We start from the raw sequence: 24,168 nt of genomic DNA on the forward strand, positions 1-24,168 counted from the left end.
ATGAAAGCAAAGGCCAAGAGAGGCTGAGACAGGGTGGCTGATTAAAATGTTCTTCCCGGGTTGTTCAGCTCTGCCCTGGGAAGGCTCGCTGGAAAACCCGGGGAGGAACCATCTCCTCCAGAGCTGCAGGCCCAGTTAGAGGTGGTGCTTTGAAAAGGGCTGAGGAGTTTCTGCACCCCCAGCCCAATCCAGCGGCTCCAGCTCCCAAGTGCACTGCTTCTGTGGTCACCCGAGGGTAATAACCAGGGTTACGTGTGTGTGACTGTAATTCCTTTCAGGCTTCATTTTGTTTCTAAAATGGGGCAACGGGAGTACCACTGCATGGGCTTTGTTATAGGTCAGACTCGCCCAAGAAAGGACTGAGATGGAGCAGAGTTGCCAGGTCAAACACAGGATGCCCGGTTAAATTTGAATTTCAGATAAACGAAGGGTTTTTGTTTAAGCGTATGTCCTGTGTAATATTGGGGATATACTAAAAAAAAAATTATTCGTTTAACGAAAATTCCAATTTCAGTGGGTATCCTGCATTTTTACTTGCTACATCCGACAACTGTAAAGTGGAGAATGTTCGAATGCAGGGGCTTTACTGAGGGGTGTTCTCAGGGTCAATACGAGCAGCAGCGAGGGCAGCAGGAAGGGGCAGAGCGAGAAGGCAGAGGGCTGTGACACTGTCACACAGAGGTCTCAGCCAACCTGCAGGGATGCTCTGGAGCTGGGTGGCCTTTCAGAGCTACCCAAACTGAGTCTAGGGCTCTGGGCTTTTGCACTCCCACAGCCCACCCGTCATTGGATTCTGGCTTTCCCAGGTGGGGCAGGAGTGTGTCCTTGGGCAAGGGGGCTTTCCTCTGCTGAGGGCAGTTCTGGGAGCCTCCCAATACTCCCTGCAGCTGGGGCCTGGGGCCTCCGTCCTCGGGGGAGTCTGGGCCGTAGCCCACCCCTGCAACCATGACCCGATGGTTATACAGTTTGAGGAGACGATTGTGTAAACAGCTTAGTGTGGGCCTGACACCTAGCAGTCGATGATTTTAGCATCCCCCAAATAAAGGCCGGGTCACTTAGCCTGGCCTCCAAGGCCATCAACCATCCAGCTCTGAGTTACCTGCTCTTCCAATCTCCCTCGGCTCCTTTTTGAGAGCCCTTTCCAAAGTCAGTCCTGTTGATTTCCCATCTGGGGGCAGGGGGGGACTCTGTTCACAGTTCCCCCTCTGTGTTGATGGCCAGATCTGCTCTAGCCTTCAATTCTGCAGGTCCCAACCAACAGCATACACGGGGCTTCCAAAGACTCTCTCCAGCCCAGATCCCCTAGTCACAGTTGCGGAGGCTTTGGTCTTCCTCTGTCTGGGTCTGGCCTCATTCTTGTCTTAGTTAGGCGTTATGAGGCTGCAGTTAATTGGGTTGGAGAAGGCATGCTCCTCGTTGGCTAAAAGGGGCTCCCTGCACTGCCAACTGTGGAGGCCGCCTGGCTCTGGTTCCCAGTGTCTGTCTGGATCTGGCCTTTGTAGGGTGGGAGGCTGCAGGCAGGTGGGCAGGGGCTGCATCCATGTCAGGCTCTTGCCATCTCTGGATGAGCAAGTCCCCAATCCCATCTCACCCACCCCCACACACACATCTGTTACCCACTGAAAACCCACCCCCACTTGCATTTTCCCTTTGCAAGGACTCCAGGGGCCCTCTGATTAACATTGACCTCCAGCATTTGGGCCTCTGAGTCTTCCCCTCTTTTCATGTCTCCCACTAATGTGAGACATATTTAAGTTCCGGGAGCAGAGGATCTAGCTCTAGTAGAAAAGCATCTAAGTTTGGATTCAGATAAAGAGGCTAAGGGGTCTGAACACATTGAGACAAAACAGTTGACGTGCCCTCATTCATTCAGAATCACTAACAGTCATTGAAAGCTTGATGCCAGCCCACGTTATCCCACTTAATTCTCACAACCACCCTGTCAGGAAGGCACCATTAATAGCCCCATTCTACAGATGAGGAAACTGTGGCTTAGCAAAAACAAGTGTTTTGCCCAAGGTTCCACAGCAAAAAAAAAAAAAAAAGAAAAGCAGAAGAATCAGAATATCAACCCACATCTGTCTTCCAAGAGCACTTGGGCTCTGAATAGAAGAATGCACCCTCCACTAGGTTGCATAAATTCATCTGTTTATGCTCAGGCTTGATGGCCCTGAGTCATTGTTATTTTCAATATCATTATTCTTGTGAAACAGTTAAACAGCAAGGAGAGACAAAACACCCCAAAAGCCCAAGTCAGGCTGAGGTTGGCACAGTCAGGAGGTTGGCCGGAAGAAGTAGGAGGGTACCAGCCAGGAGTCGGGTGCGGGAAACAGAAGCCACTTTAGCGATGTGACACAGACAGCATTCAGTGGAAGGAATTGGTATCTGAGATACCACTGGAAGGGCTAGAGCAGAGGGCTGGGGCTGGGCCTCTGGGAATCATACCTAGAACTCCACAGAACTTGTCTGCCAGAGGGGCTGCCTCTTTTTTTTTTTTTTTTCCAATTATGGTAAAAAGCACATGACATAAAATTTACCATCCTAACCATTTTTACGTGTACAGTTCAACAGTGTTAACTAAATGCTCATTGTTGTGCAATCCATCTCTAGAATTTTTTTCATCTTGCAAAACTGAAACTCAGTACCCATTTCCCCTCCCCCCAGCTCCTGGCAACCACCATTTTACTTTCTGTTTCTATGAATTTGACTACTTTACATACATTAAGTAAGTGGGATCATACAGTGTTTGTCTTTTCGTGACTGGATTGTTTCGTTCAGCATAATGTCCTCAAGTTTTACCCATACTGTAGCACACGACAGAATTTCTTTCTTTCTTTCTTTCTTAAAATTGAGTAATAGTCCATTGCATGCATATGTCACATTCTGTTTATCCGTTCATCCATAGATAGACACTTGGGTTGCTTCACCTCTTGGCTATCGTGAATAATGCTGCAATGAATACAGGTGTGCAAACACCTCTTCAAGATCCTGCTTTCAGTGGTTTTTAGGTGTATACCGAGAAGTGGAACTGCTGGATCCTATGGTAATTCTATTTTTAACTTTTTGAAGAGCCTCCATACTATTTCCAATAGCGGCTACACCATCTAACACTCCCAACAGTGCGCAAGGGTTCAAATCTTACCACATCATAACTAACACTTGTTATTTTCTTTTTTTAATATAATGGTCATCCTAATGAGGTTGAGGTGCTATCTCATTGTGGTTTTGGTTTGTATTTCTCTAATGACTAGTGATGTTGAGCATCTTTTCCTGTGCTTGTTGGCCATCTGTATATCTTCTTTGGAGAAATGCCTATTCAAGTCCTTCGCCCATTTTTTTTTTTTTGCGGTACGCGGGCCTCTCATTGTTGTGGCCTCTCCCGTTGCAGAGCACAGGCTCCAGACGCGCAGGCTCAGCGGCCATGGCTCACGGGCCCAGCCGCTCCGCGGCATGTGGGATCCTCCCAGACCGGGGCACGAACCCGTGTCCCCTGCATCGGCAGGAGGACTCTCAACCACTGCGCCACCAGGGAAGCCCCCTTTGCCCATTTTTAAATCCAGTTATCTATTTTTTTTGTTTGTTTACCTGTGGGAGTTCTTTATATAATCTGCATATTATCCCCTCATCAGATATATGATTTGCAAATATTTTCTGCCGCTCTGTAGGCTGCCTTTCACTCTGTTGATTGCTTCCTTTGACACACAGAAGTTTTAAGTTTGATATAGTCCCATTTGCCTACTTTTGTGTTTATTGCCTGTGCTTTTGGTGTCACATCCACTAAATCACTGCCAAATCCAATGTCATGAAGGATTTTTCCCCCATGCTTTCCTCTAGGAGCCTTGGTGGGAGGGCTGCCTGGCACAGTCAGGAGGATGGGGAAATAGATGGCCACCTCTAGCATCTCTGACTTGACGAATACCTGCTGTTACCAAGAGTCAGAGCTTAGAAAGCTGCCCTACCCATCACAACTTACCCTTGACACTTATGAAGCTAGCAATTAGATACTGGAACAGGGGTGCAGAAAAAACCACCCTCTTTACAAACACACCACCATTCGGAAACGATTGGGGTAGCCAGAGATGGTCTCTGCCGTACTGCTGCTTTCCTATCTTGCTTGAGAGCATCTAATTGTTGAACTGTCTTTTTGTTCAGGGCCCTTGCAATGAAGGAGTCTAGAAGCGTGATGTTTAGCTGTCAGCCTCTGCAGTATAGGAAGGTGCCTAGTAAGGAAGTTGGAACGCATGATGAGTGTTGGGGGGCCAAGGTAACACATGAGATGATGTATCAGAAAGTGCTAGGGCCTTGCTTAGCAGACAGTGGAGCATTCGTTCACTGTGACTTTCCAAGCACAGAGGAATGGTGGGTCGATGAGGCAGGGTGGTACTGGGTAGAGCAGTTCAATGCTCAGGAGCACTGACTCTGCAGCTGGACAGGGCTGGGGTGGAACCCCAGGTCTCCCACCCCTGAGCTGAGTGACTTGAGCAGATCCCTGGGTCTCCCTGGGTTTCCCTTCTGTCCTCTATAAAAGGGCAGGTGTGGGTGGTGGGGAGGGAGGTGGCCCAGACTTATCTACAGCTCTCCCCTTTGAGCCATCCAACCTACTCTGAGGGTTTAAGAGTGGCCCTCAGCCTCCCGGAGTCTCCCTTTCCTCTTAGGCCATTTCACAAGCGCAAATGGGAAGCCAGATTAGCACTAAGGACTCCCTAGGTGTGAAGACAATGCAAGGCCTTGGGCTGTGAGGCATCTGCAGTGCCCCTCCCGGAGCAGGGGGCTTCTAGAGCCCTTCTCACTAAGCAGGAGAAAATTCTGTAGTCACAGCAGAGAATGTCTGGACAGATATCAAGCAGTTTAGTGATTCTAAAACTTCTTATTTAGCTCCAGAACCTCTTCTTTATTTCCCCAAAGTATTTTGTAGAACCCAATGTATTAAACAGATAAAAAATTGGAGCGCTTCCAACGGAAGTGGGGGAGGGGATCCCTGTCTCCACCCTCTCCACTTCCCCATCTTCTTCCCACCCCATCAACTCCTGCAGATACAAGGTCCGCCTTAGAGCACAGTTTAAAAACCTGACTGGGGCTTCCCTGGTGGCGCAGTGGCTGAGAGTCCGCCTGCCGATTCAGGGGACACGGGTTCGTGTCCCGGTCCGGGAAGATCCCACATGCCACGGAGCGGCTGCGCCCGTGAGCCATGGCCGCTGAGCCTGCGCGTCCGGAGCCTGTGCTCCGCAACGGGAGAGGCCGCAACAGTGAGAGGCCCGCGTACCGCAAAAAAAAATAAAAATAAAAAAAATAACCTGACTGGGTTATTCCAACTCCAGAAGGCCTAATTCTGGTCAAACTCACCATTATCAACTTGTGCGGTGGTGTACAAACCACTTTCTCTCCTTGATCGTCAGTGTTTTCATCTATCAAATGGAGCTATTTCCCTGCTCTACATGCTGTGTGTTGCTTACGAGTCCATAGATATGACAGTGCTGTAAACTGAACACACGGCTTTCGTTTTGTTTGTACCTTGCCTCCTTCTTGCAGATGTTCTGCAGTGGGTTCGTGGTCAAACAGCAAGTTGGTCCTCCAGACTGTCAAAATGAGTCTTTTTTGCAATTCTCCTCCAGCATGAACATCTGAAATGGTATATCAGCCGTATTTCCTTCTTTTTTACATCAGAAGCCCCTCCCTCTTCTACTGCCCCCCGTCTCTCCATGCTGCCAGAATTCCAGGTCCACCTGCAGCCTGGACCTTCACAGTCTCCGTCACTCTCTCCCCTCTGTACCCCCAGCCTTGCCCCAGCCCACCCTTCTCAAGTTGCCCCAGGCTCCCTCCTGCAGGACCTTCCTTCCAGCAAAGGCACCTCCAAAGAAGGCAAAGTGTACATATGCCATTCCTGGGCCACACCTCCCCCATCGAACTCTACACAACCTCACCCTATCTAGCCTTCCACCTGGATGTCTTTCAGAGCTGGGCCAACAGCTACTTTCCTGACTATTTCCCAGTGTAACACAGATGCCCAGAGGGGCCAGGTTTAATGTCCTCACTTGGAGGAGCTACCAGGAAATCCCAGCCAGCCCTTCATAGAGAGAATTTATTTGAACAACTACATAATTGCTAATTTGTAGGGCAACCTTTAAAATGCCTTAAAGTCTACACAAGGGAGGATGCCAGAGCTAGTTGGTTCTAATGACCTTCTGGTAGAGCTCTATTCTCTGAGAATAGAGAAAAGAGAAGAAAAGGGGTCTAAAGACCCTGATCCCGTGTTTGAAGATAGAGGGTCTGAGTTCAACAACCACTTCTTCACATCCTAGACGAGTGATACCTTTTTGTATCTCAGTTTGCTCATCTGCAAAATAGGAACGGAGAGAGATCCCCTGCTTGTTAAGGTTAGGTGAGACAGGTTTGTCAGGGCTCCTGGACCTCAGGGCTATGCACACCTGGGACTGGGTCATTCTTTGCTGTGGGGCTGTTCTGTGCACCGTAGGACGTCTAGAGGCATCTTTGGCCTGTACTCACTAGACGCCCGTAGCACCACAACCCACAATCGTGACAACCAAAAATGTCCCCAGATAGTGCCAACATCCCCTTAGGAACCAGATCCCTCCTGGTTGAGAACCACTAGTATAGGTGAGCACACTGGATGAACAAACTCTTCACTGTTATTGCCTGCATGCGACAAACAGACTTTTATTAATTCATTTACTAAAAGGATATAAAGCTGAGAGCAGATTTGGAAGTGAAAATCAAAGCTGTGAGGCAAATACAGATCCTTTCCTCTCTCCTCGCCCAACCCGCACCCACCATCAAAGACCAAGTGTGCTGGGTGACAGTCCCCCCTTAATCACCCAGCCTGACCCGGAGCACTCCCCTCTGCTTGCTGGCCTGGATAATTCTTGCGGCATGGGCCTCACCCTTGTGAAGTTGGATGCATTAATACCAGCAAAATATTTCTTAATCTCCTAAGCCTCCTTTTTGAATCCTTAAAAAGGAAAGAAAGAAATGGCACAAATCTCTTAATTAGGACGCCCAATCACTTCGATAAATATTTACCCGGTTCCGGCATGAGGCATAGAAACCCCGCGCCCTTAGTCAGTGGAGGTCAGCAAAGTGCGCCTTGGGAACGGCAGGATGCGGTGGGGCTCGGCTTCGGATGGAATGCTGGGAGAATGTTTCCAGACTTAAGCTTCTGCTAAAGACAGGTGAACAAACACATTCCATGCCTACTCGGCACAAAGTCCCAGGTAGACGTGAGGGGCTCATTAAATTACTGCCCGGCTTCCTTAGCTTTCCGGAGAGAGGTGGTGGCCTCCTCCGCCAGTTGGGCCACGAGGCAAGCAAACCATCCCCAGCATGCTCTAGAACGTCCCGGCTGGGCACCTTTGCCCCTGTCTGGAACTCTCCCCTTCCTCTCCACTTAGCCACACCGAGGGCCACCCTCTCTAGGCAGCTTCCCTGACTGTCAACCTCCACCCTTCTACCCAATACTGCTTCCCTGCATAGACTCTATTTGGTTCTTAGGGCCTACATACAGCCTGGAATTAGGGGTTGTCCTGCCTTGTGTATGTTCCAAAGGCAAAGGCTTCCCTTAGATTGTGGTACCTCCAAAGAGGTCTTACACAGAGCAGGCTTTCTGTACATTCTTGCCAGGTAAGCAATCATTCCCATTCTACAGATCTGGAAACCGAGACTCGGAGAGTTTCAGGGTCTTGCCCAGGATCTTGCAGATCCTCAGGCCTCCTGATGCCCAGGCTGGGGCTGCCACACAGTACTAATGAGTGGATTCCTCTCTCCTGACCTTAGGAGACTTTAGAGCCAGATTTCACTGGAGTCTGAAACAGAAGTTGGGATGAGGGCAGGGGTCTTAAGGAAGGGAGCCAAAGCACGTTGTCGGGTGGCAAAACACAAAAAGGATCCAAGGAAGCCGAAAGCACCCTGGCGCAGGCTGAGGGGGAAAGGTTTCCGTTACAAGTCTTTGTTCAGCCTGGTCCCCTTTACCCACTGGCGCTTCTGTCCATCCTTCTTGACCGAGCTCAAGCTCCGCCCTTCCAGGGAGCCCTCAGAGAACGCCCCCTTCACAATTCCCGTTCTCCCTCAGAGCCAGACCACTTTATACTCATATACTTCATTGTTGTGGCTTGTCTTCTCAGAAATGCTATGGACGCCACTGCTGTTTAGTCGGACTTCTGTGCCTCCAGAACCCCTCACCCCTCCAAGGCTTAGCCTTGAACTGCCCCCTCCCTTCTGCCCTTCCTCTCCCACACACACCTCAAGGGTCCTTGGGCAGTATGGATGTCCAGGGTCATCTGAGGACCACGATAAAGAATGGGAATTCCAGAGAGGGAGGGGAAGGCCCCTGATGACCTCAGGAGGGGCTCCAGCGAGCTGGGTGTTCCCACCGGGGCTTGGCTACTGCCTGGATTATTCCCTGCAAGGGCTGGGACATTAGACCTTCCTCATCTCTGCAGGCACCCACAAAACGTGCATGGAGTTGAATCATCTGATGGTTCTGCATCATCATCATGACCAACATGGCTAACTGTTACTGATCACTTCATGTGCCAGGTTCTGTACTAAGTACATTGCATGCATTAACTCCATCAGTCCTCAAAACCATCCTCTGAGGTGGACAGGACTGTTATCTCCACTTTACAGATGAGGAAATGGAGGCTTAGCAAGATTAAATAAGTCCCCCAAGGTCACATAGCTGGGACCAGCCAGAGAATTGGAAGAGGGGTAAGGAGACCCTGGGAAGTTCCCCAGCCTCTCAGAACTCAGTTCCCTTCCCTGAAAAGAGGTGGTTGCAGGATGAGCTCCCTCTGGGTCTTCCCGGGGCCCCTCCAGTTTCCTGTGGTCTGTCCTGCAGCCCTGATCTCCATTCCCAGGAAAGCCAAGCTTGCACAGTGGAGTGTGGGGGCTGAAGACTCTGGAGCCAGATTGCCTGGGTTCAAGTCCATCAGCCACTGAAGTGACTCTGGGCAAGTCATTGTACCACTGCATGTCAATTGCCCCCTCTGTAAAATAGGGGTGATACTGATAGTACCCACTTCATTCACTGTGAGAGGATTAAGTGTGTTAATATTTGTCAAGTGCTTAGAACAGTGTCTGGGACAGAGTTAAGCACTATGTAAGAGTATGTTAAATAAATAAAAATTCCCTTTCCTTTCACTCTGTGGTGAGGTGCTCACTTGTGGAAGAAGGCTGGGGATGACTGAGTGGGGGGTGGGGGTGGGGTAGGGGTGTTGAAAGTTGAGGGACAGAACTGCCCCAGCAATGGAGTCAAGGGCCAACCATCAGAGGAGCCTTACAGAATCAACCAAAGGGGAGAGGGGAGAGAAAGATTTCTCTTCCCTTTGGGCAGTCCCAACAACAGACCTTTAGAAAATCAAAGCCAGTGGAGGCTGGGGGGCTGGGGGGGAGCGGGGGAGGGATGATAGAGAGCGATCTGAAACCCACCCAAGGTACTGAGCTCTTCCTCAAATAGGAGGCCACAGCCCAGTGGCTGACCTCAGTCAGACCCTTTGATTGCTGGGAAAGGGAGAAAACATATATTAACACTTTATCTAAAGTGTTTGACAATTATTTTTTTAAAACCAGAAAAGCAGCTCTTGGAGCTGGCAAACTGCTACCTACCAACCACTCTGCACCTCAAATGAGGGGCTGGGGAACCTCCGCTCTGCAAATCCAGGCCGGACTTTCTGTCTCACCGGGTGACTTTTTTTTTTTTTTTTTTTTAATGCCAGGAATTCCTCTCCCACGTGGGGTGGACTCCGAGGTACTCAATTAAGCAGCCAATGAAAAGTCAGCTCTCCGGTAGCAAATGACCCTGACACTTCTTGTAACATAAACAGTTGAAACGTTTCCAATTAGAACTGGAGACAGAGACGTTTGAACTCTCTCTCTCCACTCCCCTCCTTCTTTAAAAATAATTGTCAAGCGCTTTGGACGGGGTGTTGTATACATGTTTTTTCTTTTCTCTCTCGAGCATAAAAAAATTATTTTTCTCCTTGTTTTTCCTAATTTGTGGGGTGGCAAGGTGGGGGGTAGAGCGGTGGCGAGCTGAAAGGGGTGCTGGCCTGGTTGCCTACCTCTCCGTTCCTCTTGAGGCAGGAGGCCCAGACAGCCCTGCAGAGCTGGGAGTGATGCTGGGTGCAGAGCGAGTAGAAGCCAGGGGCTGGGGAGCTGGGCCTCTGACCTCATCGCCAGAACCTCAGAATGAATAAGTGAGTATGAATGAATGAATGCCTTTCCTTTTGCAAAAGCTCGCCCCCGTCCAGCTCGCGCTAGCAAAGGGGGCGCTGAAGTTGGCTGTTGAGCCCGCAGCCCTGGACTCTAATCCTGACACCTCTGCCCAGCTTGGGGCAAGTTACCGAACTTTCTCGGCTTCTCTTTTTTACTCTATAAAACGGACTACCAGCCAGGCCGCTTCCTTCAGGAGTGAGGTGAGGATGAAGAGAGTTCTCGCCTGGGTAGCAGTGTCCTGCCCTGTACACACAAAGTGCTTGGGCGCCGTTATCATTTCGGTCTGGGTGGCGGAGTAATCCACTCGGGCCCTGCAGAGGAGGCGGCTCCCTGCAAAACAAGGTCGATCACACGCCCCGCGGGCTCCTCCAAGGTCTCAGGCCTTGGCGCTGGCCGTAGAGCTGTGGCTCACAGGTGAATTCGACGTGAGTCTGCTCTGCTCATGGGGTCCCTAGGAGAGTGGACGTCGGAGCAGGAGCGACGCCAAACCCGAGACGTCTCTTCTGGCCACGGTCTGCGTAGACCTGACCTAGGGCCCGGGCTCGTCGGCCGACTGCGGGCGGGCGCCGTCGGAGCCGGTCTCGAGTGAGAGCGGAGAGGGGGAAGGCCGGTACAGGGGCCGCGTCCCGGGCATCTTGAAGGCATTGTGTTTAATAAATCCGGGCGAGACGCACACTCGCTCTCCCCCTCTCTTCTCTCAGCTCCCAAATCGAGACCTGCTGCGGGAGCCCCAGTTTATGGGGTCTTAAACCCCCCCTCCACTTTGATTAGCAGCTTCAAAGAGCTCCCTTTAAAGTTTGCCCCCTTCCCCGTCCCCACCTCCTTTTACATTGCCACCCCTCCCCCATCACTCTTTCTAGACTTCTGGACGACAACAGAACACTTAATGCAAGTTTAAAAGTGGGGGGAGTGTGGGGGGAAGCTTCAGGCTTCCTCCTGAACGTGGGCCGTAGAAATTACCTGTTTCAGGCTTGCACAGGAGTCGGAGAACCGTGGAGCTTGGCTTTTTTCCTTTTTCTTTCTTTTTTTCTTTTCTTTTTTTCTTTTCTTTGGTGTGTGTGTGTGTGTTTTTACCTTTTATTATTTAAATTGATACGTTTCATTACTAGGGAGAAAAATAAAATATTCCTTTGATACACAAAATCAAATTGATATTTAGCCTCTGCTTACTTTTTTATGCATGGCTCCTTTATACCACATGGTAGTGACAGATTGTTTGAGCTGGAAGGAAAAGCCATTCAAAGCTAATTAAGCAGCCATTCCAAGCACTATTTGCAAGCGGGAGGCTCAGAAGCCTCGGCATTTGTCAGCGCTCCCCCACCCCGCGTGGTTTTGACTGACAGCCTTGGTCTCGGACTGACAGCGCTCGGCAGCTTCACCAATCGGTAACAGAGACTCCCATCAGCCGTCTCTGATTGGCCTTTCGGGCCTTGATCGGGGGAGGGGTCGGCGACCCCCACGTGGGGACAGGGGCGAGAAAGGGGCGGGGCGGGTGGGAAGCGGGTGCGCCCACCCGTGACGTAGAGGGGAGGGCAGAGAAGGGGGAGGGGGAAGGAAGCTCCAAAGCGGAGCCATTTTGTGTCTAATGAATGCTGCGGCCAGATGCTCGCATCTGTTGAGCCGGGCTTCTCCTCCCCCGCCCTTCGGTGCGTGCCGCACACGATTTATGTTTTTATTTAGGAAAATAAATAAATGAAGAGAGGAGCACGGTTCGGGGCTGGCGGCCGGAACGGACGCGGGGAGGTTCAACTCCGAGGCGGGTGTTCACGTGTAACTCCCATCGCACCGGCCTCCGAGCGCCCGCTCGCTCTCAGCTCCTCATTAAGATGCAAAAGCGAACTCCAGCTCCTAATGAGGAGAAAATATAGATCCGGGGACCGCCGACGGCCCCGGGGTGCATGCGGGTTCGCGGAGATGCTGGAGGGGAGGGTCCGGGGGCCCACCTGGGCCCGCCCACCCGGCGGTGCCCGTGGGCTTTGGGACGCTGCCCTTCCAGCTTCCCAGCCTCTCGAGGGCCGCGTCCCCCAGGCCCGTCTGCCCTGACGTAACCCCGAGCACCAGAGGTGGAGGCTATCGCTGTGCGGGCAAACTGGCCCCCGTTGTCGAGCGGCCTGTTTGACCGCGCGGGGAGTCCCGGAGGCGCGGCGGCGGGGTAGGAGAGGAGTGCGCGGGGGCGGATGAGCGTCTTCGCCTCGCGGGGCGTCGAGGCTGGCGGCCGAGACGCCCACAGGCTCGCACACGCGCCGCTCCGCAGGTTTGCGCCGACGCGGTGACACTGCCGAGGGCAGGCTGAGGAAACCGGGTCGGAACTCGGAGCTCCCGGGCCGTGGTGAGGCCAGGCCGCCACCGCATTCCCGACTTCGCTTCCCTGGCCCTGGCTCTCAGTGAGCAGCTGCGGCGAGGGCGTAGCCGTCTCCACCGGGAAGGAGCCCCGTGTGGGGACAGCGTGGACTGAGCAGGGTGTCTGCGGGAGTCGGGCTCTTCCGTCTGCGGTGCCCGCCAAGCTAGAGTTCCTCCGACTTCTCGGGGGCAACCGCCGCACATCAAAGAGGCTGTTTATTTGGCTTTCTGAAAAGAAGGACATGAACAAAGAAGAAAAGCTGGGGGCCGTGGGGTCGGGGGTGGGCCGGAGAAGGCGTAAAGAAGGGGACACCCTCAGTTCCGAGCAAATTTTTTAAGGTGGGGGGCAACTTTGGGACCACCACTTTATCAGTCCGAAATCTTGTGAAAACATTAAAGTGACAAAGTGATTTTGTTTGTTTTATAGTATCTAATTGGGCTGCTTTGCAGACCTAATGGGATTAGAGGGAGGTATCGTTTGCCGCCACTGCAGAATAAACTGATACGTTACTACCAGCCACAGGTTTTGAGGACTGTACAGCTTTTTTTTTCTTTTATTATTCCTCTGTCTTCCCTCTTTCCCCCTCCCGCCAAATAATTATTTGCTAGTAGATCGTGGGAAAAAAAAAAGAGAGGAGGGGAAAAAAACCCTAGCAGCCCAGGACTATAATATATATCTATTTATTATATGTCTTTCGGTTAATTCCTGATCTGAGGAGCGCTGTTTTTCACTCCCATGCGAAAGTCACCAGCGGGTAGGGCCTGATTGCTACTTTTCATGCATAGTTTTAGACACAAGAGGGCATTGTGACGTCGCGCCCGGCGGCGCCCAGTCGCAGGCCGAGTCTGGCAGCCCCACGTGGGGGCCCCGCGCTCCCATTGGCCAGCGCTGGGCGAAGCTGCCACATTATTTTGTTACTTTTCAGTCCCTATTTGGAACTGCTCTCGCGGCAGTTCAGACCTCGTGCTCGTCTCCCTCGCCTGTCTGTGTGTGGTATCCGCAGGTCCGGGGCACTTTTTTTGGTGCGAGTGTGTGTGTGTGTGTGTGCGTGTGTGTGTGTTTGGGGGGATTGTCGGGGCGCGAGAGGAGAGCCGAGCCGAGGGGAAGGAAGGAAGCCACAGAGCTCCCCGGTCTCGGGCTGCTTCTCCCTTCCAGCGCTCTCCTGCCTGCGCGCTCCGAGGCGGCGGTGGCGGCACCGAGCGCTCCTCGCTGGGGACTCGGCGCTCAAGCAGGGAGCAGCGAGGACCCCTTTGATGCGGCTTCCTGTGCCTGCTGGAGTTAGGATGCCAGGGTGGTTGATTCCCACCTACTGAGCCCGGAGTTTCCTCCTCGGCCCTGGGAAGGGCTTGCAGCGGCGGCGGCAGTAACAGACAGAACAGCAGGCTCTCTTCTCCGGGGGGGGGGGGGGTCGAAGCGCCCGCGCCGGGCTCCCGCCCTCACCCTCCGGCACTCCTGCGGCCCCAAGCCGCCACCCCGGTGCCTGCCTCCTTCCTCTTCTCGCCGAGAGCCGCCCCTGGGATCGGACCCGCGCGCCCCGGATGCTGGGGCTGCCCCGGCGCACCTCCCTCCTGGCGCGACGCGCTGAGTGAACCGGAGGGCGCCCGCGCTTGCCCCAGGAGGGGCCCCCTAACCTCGGGACCCCGCGCCGGACCCGCCGGGTAGACGACGATGTCCGCTCAGCCCCCGGCTTTGACGCGCTCCACGCAGCGGGGGGAAGGCGGCCGGCCACAGCCCGCCGAGCCCTAGGTGCACAAAGCCCGCGCCCGCCGCCCGGCCTCGGCGCCCGCCGACGACTTTGCCGCCTGCTTCGCGGCTCTTTGTCTCCGCTTGGGGCGGGCGCCCGACTCTGGGATTTCGGTGTGAGAGCGGGCTGGGGGGGCCGGGGACGAGCTCTCGGTTTCCCGGCCGCCCCCCGCTCGGGCTTGGCTCCCCCCTCCCCCGCATCTCCCCTGCCCGGGCTCTCGGCGCTTCCACGCTCTCGGAATCACGACCCCTCCCTGCCATGTATCCGCAAGGCAGACATCCGGTGAGTAATTGCAATTCGGTTTATTTAAGCATCTATCATGGGAGGGTAAACGAGGCAGTTTATCTGGCACCTCCATTTTGCTTGTTGCTACCTTTATAGTGTGTGCGTGTGTGCGCGCGCGCGCTCACACAAAGGGGATGGGATGGGGGGGCGCCGTTACGAGAGGAGGTTAATTCCGCCCTAATGGCGTGGGGGGCTGCCAGTCGTCCTGGGGAACTGTTTTCACGCTGTCCTCCGCCCCCTCGCCTAAGTATCCCAACTCACTCGTTGTGTCTCCCCCGCCCCAGAAGGGAATGGGAGCCCCTTCGTGAAAGGGATGGGAGCCCCGCGGCCAATAGGGAGAGGTTAGCCCCCCGTCCCCCCCCCGCCCCGTCGGGGAGCTGAGAAACTTGCTGGAAAGGTGCTGGGCTGTGAGGGCGGCCCCTATGGTGGGTGGGTGGGGGAGGTGCGGGGGGAGAACGGGGAAAGCCAGTGAGGGGTCTGGGCAGCTTGGAGCCGGGTCTGACGCCCCCGCCCCTCCGCTGTCTTGTCCTCGCCGGCTTCAGGCTCCCCATCAACCCGGGCAGCCGGGATTTAAATTCACGGTGGCTGAGTCTTGTGACAGGATCAAAGACGAATTCCAGTTCCTGCAAGCTCAATATCACAGGTAAGGCCAGTGGGGGCCGCCCCGGGGCTGGCGGGGCGGGGGCGTCTCCGCCGCAGCTCCTGCCACCACCCCTAGGGGACCGAGCGGGCCCCCGACCCCGGGGCGGCGGGGCAGTCCGGGCCTCTTCCTTTTGTTTCCCCTTTCCGAGCGCGGCGCCTTAACCCTTTGCTGCCGGCAGAGCCTCCCGGCTCCCTGCGCCGCCCCCAGGGTGAGGGTTCGGGTCGCGAGCCGGCTCGCTCCGGGTTCTGGGGGTCGCGAGCGAGCGTCGGGGTCCCGCCCCCCCCGCGGCTCGGATAAGTCCACTCTCTCGGCCGCGGGAAGTTTCAAGTTGTTTCACTCCATCTCCGCGTGTCGGGGACCCAAGTCCCCCTCCCCCAGAGGCTGCGGGATAAGGGGTTCCCCCCGGGGGTAGGGTGTCAGGAAAGTGACAGAGTGGCTCCCAGAGGCCCTTGGGTTGGGGCGTCGGAGGAGGCTGTGCAGGCGCCAAGTCTGAGCCGGCTCCTTCTGCCCTCGCAGCCTCAAAGTGGAATACGACAAGCTGGCGAACGAGAAGACGGAGATGCAGCGCCATTATGTGATGGTGAGAGGCCGGGGCGGCGTGGGCCTGGGGAGCCTGGAGCCGGGTCCCCTGACCGGCCTCCGCCGGGCAGCCCCGGAGCGGGTGTAATCCGAGTGTGCCCTCTGACCCTTCACCAGCCTCCCATAGCCCGGCCACTTGGAGGAGGGTGGGTGAGAGGAGGGGCAGAAAGAGAAACCCAAACCCCAGGCCAAGCACTTGTGCACTTCCTTTGTGCCCCATTAATTTGTGTTTTGAAGGTTTCCCAGAGGGCTGGTTGTCTTATCTTGGCTAGTAAGATAGGGTTGGATCAGCCTATGTCAGGGTTGGATAAAAATCTCTCTTAGAGATCTCCTGGGAGTGTTTGAAAACTTCACTGCTCTGCAGCCCTGGGATCTAGCCAGAGTGGGGCGTAAGGCCCCCCCGCCTACCCCCTTTCTCCGGGGGTTTCTGACAGTGGAGGAGCCTTTTACAGGCGTTTGCCTCCACTGTACACTCAGGGATCCCCCAACTGAGAACCTTAAAGGCCCTGGGACAGTGTGTAGACGTCCGCCCTTTTCCCAGTGTCTATTCCAGCAAGTTTAAATCTTCTGTTGGTGAGGAAGGCACCGGAGGTCCTTAAGTGAGGCTCCCTGCGCTGCTTTGCACATAAGAGGCCTTCGACACATTGCTAAATAACTCTCAGAGGACAAGAGGGTCCCAGTGTACACACGATTCCTTGTTGAACTAGAACCTTGTATAAACAGGATATATGGCACAGGCAGGGCTGGTGGGAGGGAGGGCCCCGCTCTTCATAATACTTTGCGTATAGGATGTTCTGTTGCAGTGAGAACAGCACTCATGAGCCGGTCTTCAGCTCTGCAGCCCCTTTATAGCCGGCTTTGGGCTTTGACTTAAACTTCTTTAGCAGATGTATCATAAAAGTATCATTTGGCCGAAAGCTTCCCCAAAGCTCACTGTGGAACACAAACAGACTTCGGTGTTGTGCATTAACGGCCGTTACTTTTACTTTTAGTACTACGAGATGTCCTATGGATTGAACATTGAAATGCACAAGCAGGTAAGTGCTTTACCGTTCATGTCTAGTTTTAAAATTTTTACCTAATCCACAGATGTTTAAAAATGGCTCCTCCTGTTTGAAAATGAGCCTCGTTCTTCTGTTCCTTCTCCTCCTCCTTGAAGAGTGAATGGATCCAGCCCTTGACAGGCAGGGTTTGAGGCTTGGCTGATTTCTTGGACACGTTGAGCTTCTAGTGTCCGAGCTTGTGAAGTTTGTCCTGGTGTTGGATCTTGGTGGAGGAGGAAGGAGCCAAAGGAAACTTGTTCCTTACAAACTCCTGAAACCCAGAGGTAGCTGGCTGCTACCTGTTTTAATGTAAAATTTTCAAGAGGAAAGGCAGGAGAGTTTGTGTGTGTGTGTGTGTGTGTGTGTGTGTGTACAAAAATATGTTCTGCCTTGATGAGATTAAACTTCAAGAGTCTTAAAAGCCAGGCTGAGCTGTCAAAATTTAAGGGAACAAGCCACCAACTGCTTAAAAATATAAAGCCAGAATGAAATACAGCCCAATGCCTTACGTATATGAGGCAATTCTTTTATCTCCATCTTAATGTGAAGGCGGCCACAGCCTTTCCCATTTTTCGGGGAAGGAAGATGAAGCCGAGAGGTGAAGTAACGAGCCTGGGGCAGCCTCGCCAGGACTTCTGAGATGGCTGGGGGTTGAGCTCAGCTTTGAAATCCTGGTTTGAAGTCAAACCAGTTTAGCTAGTGTGCGATGGATATGTAAACTACCCCGTATTGTCACTTTTCTAATAACAGTATACCTCAGACCGGGCGAATACAAACACCTTTATCTTGCTGCATATCAGTAACTCATCCTGGGTGCCGGGCTGGGCTGTGGGAGAGGCCCGTTTGTGTATTTGTTTTCCGAGGAGAGGCCGCCTATAATTTGGCCTGGCCAGTGATTAGCATTGACTTGGCAAGGAGAAATGGCGCAGGCCGGTGGTGGTTCTCTGTAACAATTGGTGTTCTTGAAATCCCAGGAGACTGTTGACTTATTCTAGTCTTCGTTGACCGTGCTTTGAATGGACTTTCTGCTCTAAGTGAACAGTGGTTTACAAGGTTTAAACTTCGCTCTTTAAGGGGGCAGGACCCAGGGCAGGTGACCTCTGGAATGCTTGTGGATTCCTGTCTGCCCACTCCAGTGGCTTCGCACAGAGTCTTTGGAATCTAGTTTCCTTTCCCCTCCTGGAGGGAACCCCAGTGTTGGGTGAAGGGCAGCCAGAAAGGGACCTGAGTTTGTTGAGGAATCTGGGGAGGCACATGAAGGCTACCAGGTTTTTACTTCTTGACCCACAGGAACTGTAAACAGACACCACTTTGTAAGTAAAGCTGTCTCTCCTCGGGAGTCGGGGCTAGAGACTGCCCAACTTCAGGTGGGACTGACTGGGTCTGACTGGTCCAGTAAGAATGTGTGCAGTGCAACCGGGGTCCCAGGTGTTCAAGGGCCTTGGGCTCTTATGCAGGATGCAACCTCATCCCTTTCTCCACCCCCTCTTTTTTTGTTCTCAGCGCTTGGTATCTTGGGTGTGTTTAAATTGAACAGGGTAATTGCACCCAGGTTTAAAAGTTACAGCAGCCGTTCTTCTAAGAGCTTCGTGGTTAAGGTGTAATATGTCGTTGCACGTCGAGGTCTGCATGGGTGTTGTTCCCCGCGTCTGTGAGTGGCTGGTTCTTTGGCACAAAGAATCCACCTCGGCTGGTGGAGTGAAGCTGTCCCTGGAGTCCTGGGGACACTCTGAACCCAGGAAGAGTTATTCGCCTTCCTAGCACATTGAGTGGTGGGGTTTGCATAAGGAGCAGCTGTGTGCATCTGGGACTTCTGGCCAGTCCCCAAACCAGGTTCTTAGGGGGAGAATGCCTGAGGTTTGGCGACATGGTCTCATTTAATCCTGTCAGCTGCCAGAGGCAGATAGATGTATTCTTTGCCCTCTTTTTGTAGGCGAGGAAACTGAGGCTTCGGGGAGGCGAGGAGGGCAGACCTAGGACTCAAATCTGGGCCTCTGGCTTCTAAACAGGGCTTTACTCTGTTTGCCACTCACCTTTGCCTTCCAGCCTCAGCTCCCACTTGCTTCCCAGCGGGAGTGTTCCGTGCTCTGAGTTCAGTGCCTTTGCCGGTTTTATGGCAATCTCTGAGTTGGGTGCAATCGCCCGGTGGCTGTGTAGGAACAAAGAGGCAAGGAGGTGAAGAAACCCTGCACTGAGAAATGCAGCCCTGACCTCCTGGGGCTGGCCACTCCCTAGGCATGCAAGGGTTCTGCAGAAGAAAACCGGCCACTAATTGTAGTGTGGGTCTTGGGTGCATTTGGCGGATGGTGGTTAGGCCTGAGCAAACAAGTTTATCAGCTGACCTGTTTAGCGGTTGACTGGTGTTTTATCTGCACACACAATCGAGTGACTGGAGTGCTTGAATTATTCATGCAGTGTCCTGCCCTCTAGACTTGACTGTTCGTGTGATTACATCTGCCTGGAACAAACAGGCTGGATTCTTCATCTTGAAGCTGGGGGGGGGGGGCGGGGGGGCGGGGACTGTCTGTACTTTTATATAATGGCTGCTCTCCAGAGCTAGCACCTTGGGGAGTGTGGCAGTCCTCAGCCTGCGTGCTCCCGCTCTTCCTCTCTCTCTCTCTCTCTCTCTCTCTCTCTCTCTCTCTCTCTCTCTCTCTCTCTCTCTCACACACACACACACACACACACACACACACACACACACACACACACACACACACACCTCTTACCAGCACCCCCACATATTTTCTTCAAAAGCCGTTTGCTGGCTCTGTGGGAAACGCCTATTAGTTGGGAACCTCAGGTTCTACCAGATGGGCCTGAGTATTGACAGAGGGCAGCTGATGAGGTGCGTCCAGCCCGTTTTTATTCTACCGAGAGGTTAAACTCACGGTGGCTGGCTCCTTTCCTAGCTGTTTCTCTGTCTCCCTCTCCGTTCTTTTTCCAAGCTGTCAGATCCCAGAGAAGCAGTAAATGGTTTCTCCTCCCCTCCCTCCCTCATTGTGGCAAAGCAGAGGTTACAGCATCATGGGCCTGGCCCGAGATTTCGAGAGGTCACCCACCTCCTCCAAGCCTCTACTTCCAGGCAGGATGTCAAGGGTGATTCAGCAAGGCCGGGGAGGTGATGATGGCTGGCCAGCTCGTCAGTTCCCATCTTGTTCCCGCAGAGGCTGAAGCTCTCGGGTGTCAGCCACAAATCGCCAGCGTAGAAACAAGCCCTCCAGAGCGATCGTAGTGCATTGGGTTTGAGGCACTGGTGCCCTGAGAAGCTGGGGCAGGCCTTCTTTTCACCCCTTGCTGGTGAGCGCTAAGGTTTTAGAAGAGCACCAGAGGCCTTTTGACTTGGGGACAGTGTCATGCCCCCACTTTTCTGTCACTGAGCAACACTTCTTCTAACTTTCTGTTCTAACTGGGAGAGCCCTTTGGCATCTCCTGCAGACCTTTCAAGTCACAGATGAGGAGACTGAGGCCCAGGCAGGGGAGCCGAGGTATCCAGCCCCATGTTAGCAGAGGAACTGCCGCTGCCACTTTTCCTCCTGACCCCAGGTCTCTTAGCAAAACTCAAGAAACGAGAGTGCTTATTTACTAACTAATAGCACTCTGTGTCTTTAATTATTGTTGCTTCTTTCTGCGTTATCTCAGGAGGCTAAGGCCACAAACTTGGCAACGCCAAAGTCCCGCATTTCTGGTTCTATAACCATATCAGATGAATCATCTCTGCCCGCCCAGGGTGCTCTTCTGAACCGCTAGCTATTTGCACAACCAGTGATTCAGTGCGCCTAGTAATGAACACAATGCATAACTAGCAATCCCAGAGGTAAGGGTCACAGGTAAGGTAAAGTGATAAAACCTGTGACTTTCATCTAAGGATGGGGGTGGCCATGAACGTGGCTGAAGATGGAGATGGGACATCTTCATTTGTCATTGCCCTTCTCTGGGTCCTCACACCTACATAAAAAGGGGCTTGGGCTGGAAGACCTCTAGGGATAACAGCTTGAAGTTTTGTGGCTGCTGTGAAGGTGTGTGTGGCCAGAGGGGGCCAGCAGGTGGTGAGGTTACCAGAACCCTGCCCAGGAATCAGGTCCGTCTTGGTGAGGAGAAGGTGGAGCACTGAAATTGAAGGGGACGTGGGTCTTCCTACTAGGGCGGTGCCTGTTTGTGTGGCATCTGAGTCGAGCTAAGAAAAAAACCTTTGAGTATCATTTATTTCGGTCAGAATGCTGGCATCCGGGAACCGCTCTACGTCCTGATTTCCTTCTGACTTTCTTGCCTTGTCGCTTTTCTCTGGAACAGTCTCTCCTCTAGTCATGCTGGCCTGGGGTGCCTGCCTTGCTCCAGTTTGGGGTCCACCAAGCTCCAAGCTCCCTTCACCCTGTCCTGTCCACCTAGGAGGAGCCTGCCTCCCAGGCCCCCAAGACTGCATCTCACACCAGCCTTCTCGGGACCCCCTCTTCCTTCTTGCTGATGGAGTTGTCAGAGCGAGGGTCTGTGTGCTTTCCTTGCGCTTTTCCTTCTCGTCCATTTGATCACTGAAATGACCTGGGAGATGGGCACATGGTCCCTGTGTTTACCCTCCGATCAAGGAAACTGGTCCTAGATGGGGACCTGGCTCCTTACTGAAGACTCTCCGTGAATCCTGCTGGACCAGGAGCTCCTGGAGGGCACGGAGCTCTTCTTTCTGTCTGTAGCTTCCTCCTTCCCCAGCTCGGACAGGAAGGGTCTAGCCTAGGTCAGAGGCCCTTTGTTTCCTTTTTTGGTGTAGGAGTGAGTCAGCCAAGGGATGAATTCCCTTTTCCTTCCTGCGTGGGGGGAAAATGTTTTTCCATCCCGTTTGTACAAAATCCTGGGATGCCAGGGGCAAAAAGGTGATCAGGCTGGACCTCAGTGTGGTGCCCTGCTGCGATCTGCATGCCGGAGGTCCTCCTACACCCCCATAGCTGGGGGGCAAGCCCCTCTGCTCAGGACTCCTACGTGCACTTAGCACATATTGGGTGCTCAGTGAACACGTTGCTTCTCCTTTGCTCAGAATTACTGGGCAGTCAGAGGGTGTGAGTCGAGATGGGGGTTGTTCGTTGCGGGCTGGCCGCCGGCTCTGCAGGCTTCCTCCTACTGCTTCCTACCGCTCACCATCCAGTTTCTCCATCAGTCAGATGAGGGGGTTGGACTGATCCCCAAAATGATTATTAGGGGCCTGGGGTGTCCCGGGTGTGGTCTGGGGCTTGTTCCACAGACACCCTTCCCTCCACGGGGGAGTCGGGCATCTAAATAAGTCATTGCAATGCAGTGAAGTAAGTACTAACGGAGGAGCCCCCGGGACGGAAGGGCTCATCCTTCCTGGGAAAGGGGAGTCGGGTCAGAGAAGACTACACCGAAGGGCTGTTACTTGAGCCTCGTCTTAAAGGGAGGGCCGCATTCGTTAGGCAGGAGCCGCCAGTGGAGGCTCCTCCGGGGGTGGCAGCAGCAGTGCTTGGAAAGGCAGCCAGGTGTGTCCCGGAAGCCACAAGTCCACAAGTCTTGGGAACGGGGCGGGGAGGGGCGACTCCACTTGGGACAGGAGGTGAGGTGGTGACATGTTGCAGCAAAGCGATCTCCAAGGCCTCTCTGCTCTCACACTCGCCGCTCCGTGGCTCTTCGGTCCCCAGATGGCTCTCCAGGGCTGGCCCAGGTCCATCTGCCGGGCCGGGCCGGGGGGCCACTTGCTGCAGTCTGTGGCCTGCTTCCCCACCGTCATCTGCTGGTTTGAACTTTACTCCCCAAAGTGGCATTGTCTTCCTGCTCATATTGGTAATTCTGTAATGACTGGTTATGACCCGCCCCCTCCCCCATATTTAATTCTCATCAGCCCAGCTCTCCACTTTGCTATTAATGATAGCAGCCGGCAAAATAGCTTTCAACATGCCATTGACAGTCTGGTTTAAGAGAGCACTTGAAGTAGTGCTAGACAGCTGAAAGCACCCATAATTGTGTACCAGAGTGAGAACTGCGCACTCAAGGGCCTTGTTTTTATATGCTTAAAGGGACAATATCTTGTTTTCAAGATCACAGCCAAGATGCTTTCTCTCCCCTTCTCTCTTTGCTTTTCTCCCTTGGCTTTTGCTTTTCTCTTGCCTTTCAAAAGAAATGTTCCTTCTCAGGTTGAGGCTAAGGGGAAACTTAGGGAAGGGGAGGAATTTCCTGCTGCCACAGAAGTAAGGTTTGGTGCCGCCCCCGAGGGTCTTCTGGAGGAGATAATGGGGGCGTTGCAGTTCTCCCCAGCAGTGATGTTGAGTTCTTTTGTTTGCTAGGGCTGTTGCACTGGTGAGCATGTGGGTGGAGCGAGCAGGCTTCCAAACTGTCACCTTGTCACCGTGGATGTGCAGGCAGAGGCCATCTGACGGGGGAGGGGTCAGCCTTTGGGGAGTCAGATCAGGGGCCTCGAAGTCCCTCAAATCAGATTCCAGGAGGCCGTTCTTCTGCAGAGGCCCCTCCGGAAATCGTGAGGATGGGGTGGTCAGGGACTTGCCTTCTTCAGGGGAGGTTCATCCCAGCTTGGGATGAGCCAGGGGACCCATGTACTCAGCCCTGAAGATTCTGCCTGAGAACAAAGACCTCCCTCCCCTTCACCCCAGTGATGTCATGACTTTGAAGGTTCAACAACCTTTTAGGAAGAGGCTCCCTTCGCTTGCTGTCACCAGAACTTCCCCTGACCAATTGCGTGCTTTGAAGGGTGAAGGAAGAACCAAGTTCCCAGGAGTGGGGCTGAGATTCCAGGGGAGCCCCTTTGGGGTTGGGTCTGGCTGTGCCCGTTGCCCTGTCCTCTCAGAGGCGCCCCGTTTCATTCACCTGCCACGTGAGTGACACAGGCGGGGTGCTGGGGCAGCTGCCGCCATCTCCAGATAATCCCAGGGGAAAGCCTTCATCAAGGATACAGTGAAAATTTGATCTACCAGATACTGTAGATTATAATAATGTAGCCTTTCGTATTTCTGTAGCACTTGATTGTTTGCAGAGCAGATTAGACATTTTCACCTTAGAAACCTAAACTCGCAGGCATTTGGCTCCAGGACACACACACACCAGGAGGAAAGCATCAGAGCCTGGCACGAAAGGCCTGGCGTGTGAAGATGACCTGTATACTTAAGGGTGCCACAGGGCTGTGTTCTTTTCTTTATTTTTATTTCTTTATTGTTTTCGGTACGCGGGCCTCTCACTGCTGTGGCCTCTCCCGTTGCGGAGCACAGGCTCAGCGGCCATGGCTCACGGGCCCAGCCGCTCCGCGGCATGTGGGATCCTCCCAGACCGGGACACGAACCCGCTCGGACTCTCA

The 24,168-nt window shown here is 53.5% G+C and overlaps 1 protein-coding gene across 5 annotated transcripts in view; it reads left to right on the forward strand.

Moving 5' to 3' along the window:
* Window positions 1-13,087: 13,087 nt before the first annotated feature.
* TLE3 (TLE family member 3, transcriptional corepressor) overlaps window positions 13,088-24,168 on the forward strand; it is a 49,057-nt gene continuing 37,976 nt past the window's right edge. For 4 of the 5 annotated variants that reach the window (XM_079914564.1, XM_079914566.1, XM_079914565.1 and 1 more), the window contains exons 1-4: window positions 13,088-14,594; window positions 15,140-15,240; window positions 15,757-15,820; window positions 16,812-16,856. In XM_079914564.1, the coding sequence (XP_079770690.1) occupies window positions 14,571-14,594; window positions 15,140-15,240; window positions 15,757-15,820; window positions 16,812-16,856 (234 nt within the window). In that variant the 5' untranslated portion in view covers window positions 13,088-14,570. Of the gene's footprint in view, window positions 14,595-15,139; window positions 15,241-15,756; window positions 15,821-16,811; window positions 16,857-24,168 lie in introns of those variants that run through there. The other variant, XM_079914568.1, reaches the window with a different exon arrangement.

Source organism: Stenella coeruleoalba (assembly GCF_951394435.1).
Source record: "Stenella coeruleoalba genome assembly, chromosome: 2".
NCBI classification, from domain to species: domain Eukaryota; kingdom Metazoa; phylum Chordata; class Mammalia; order Artiodactyla; family Delphinidae; genus Stenella; species Stenella coeruleoalba.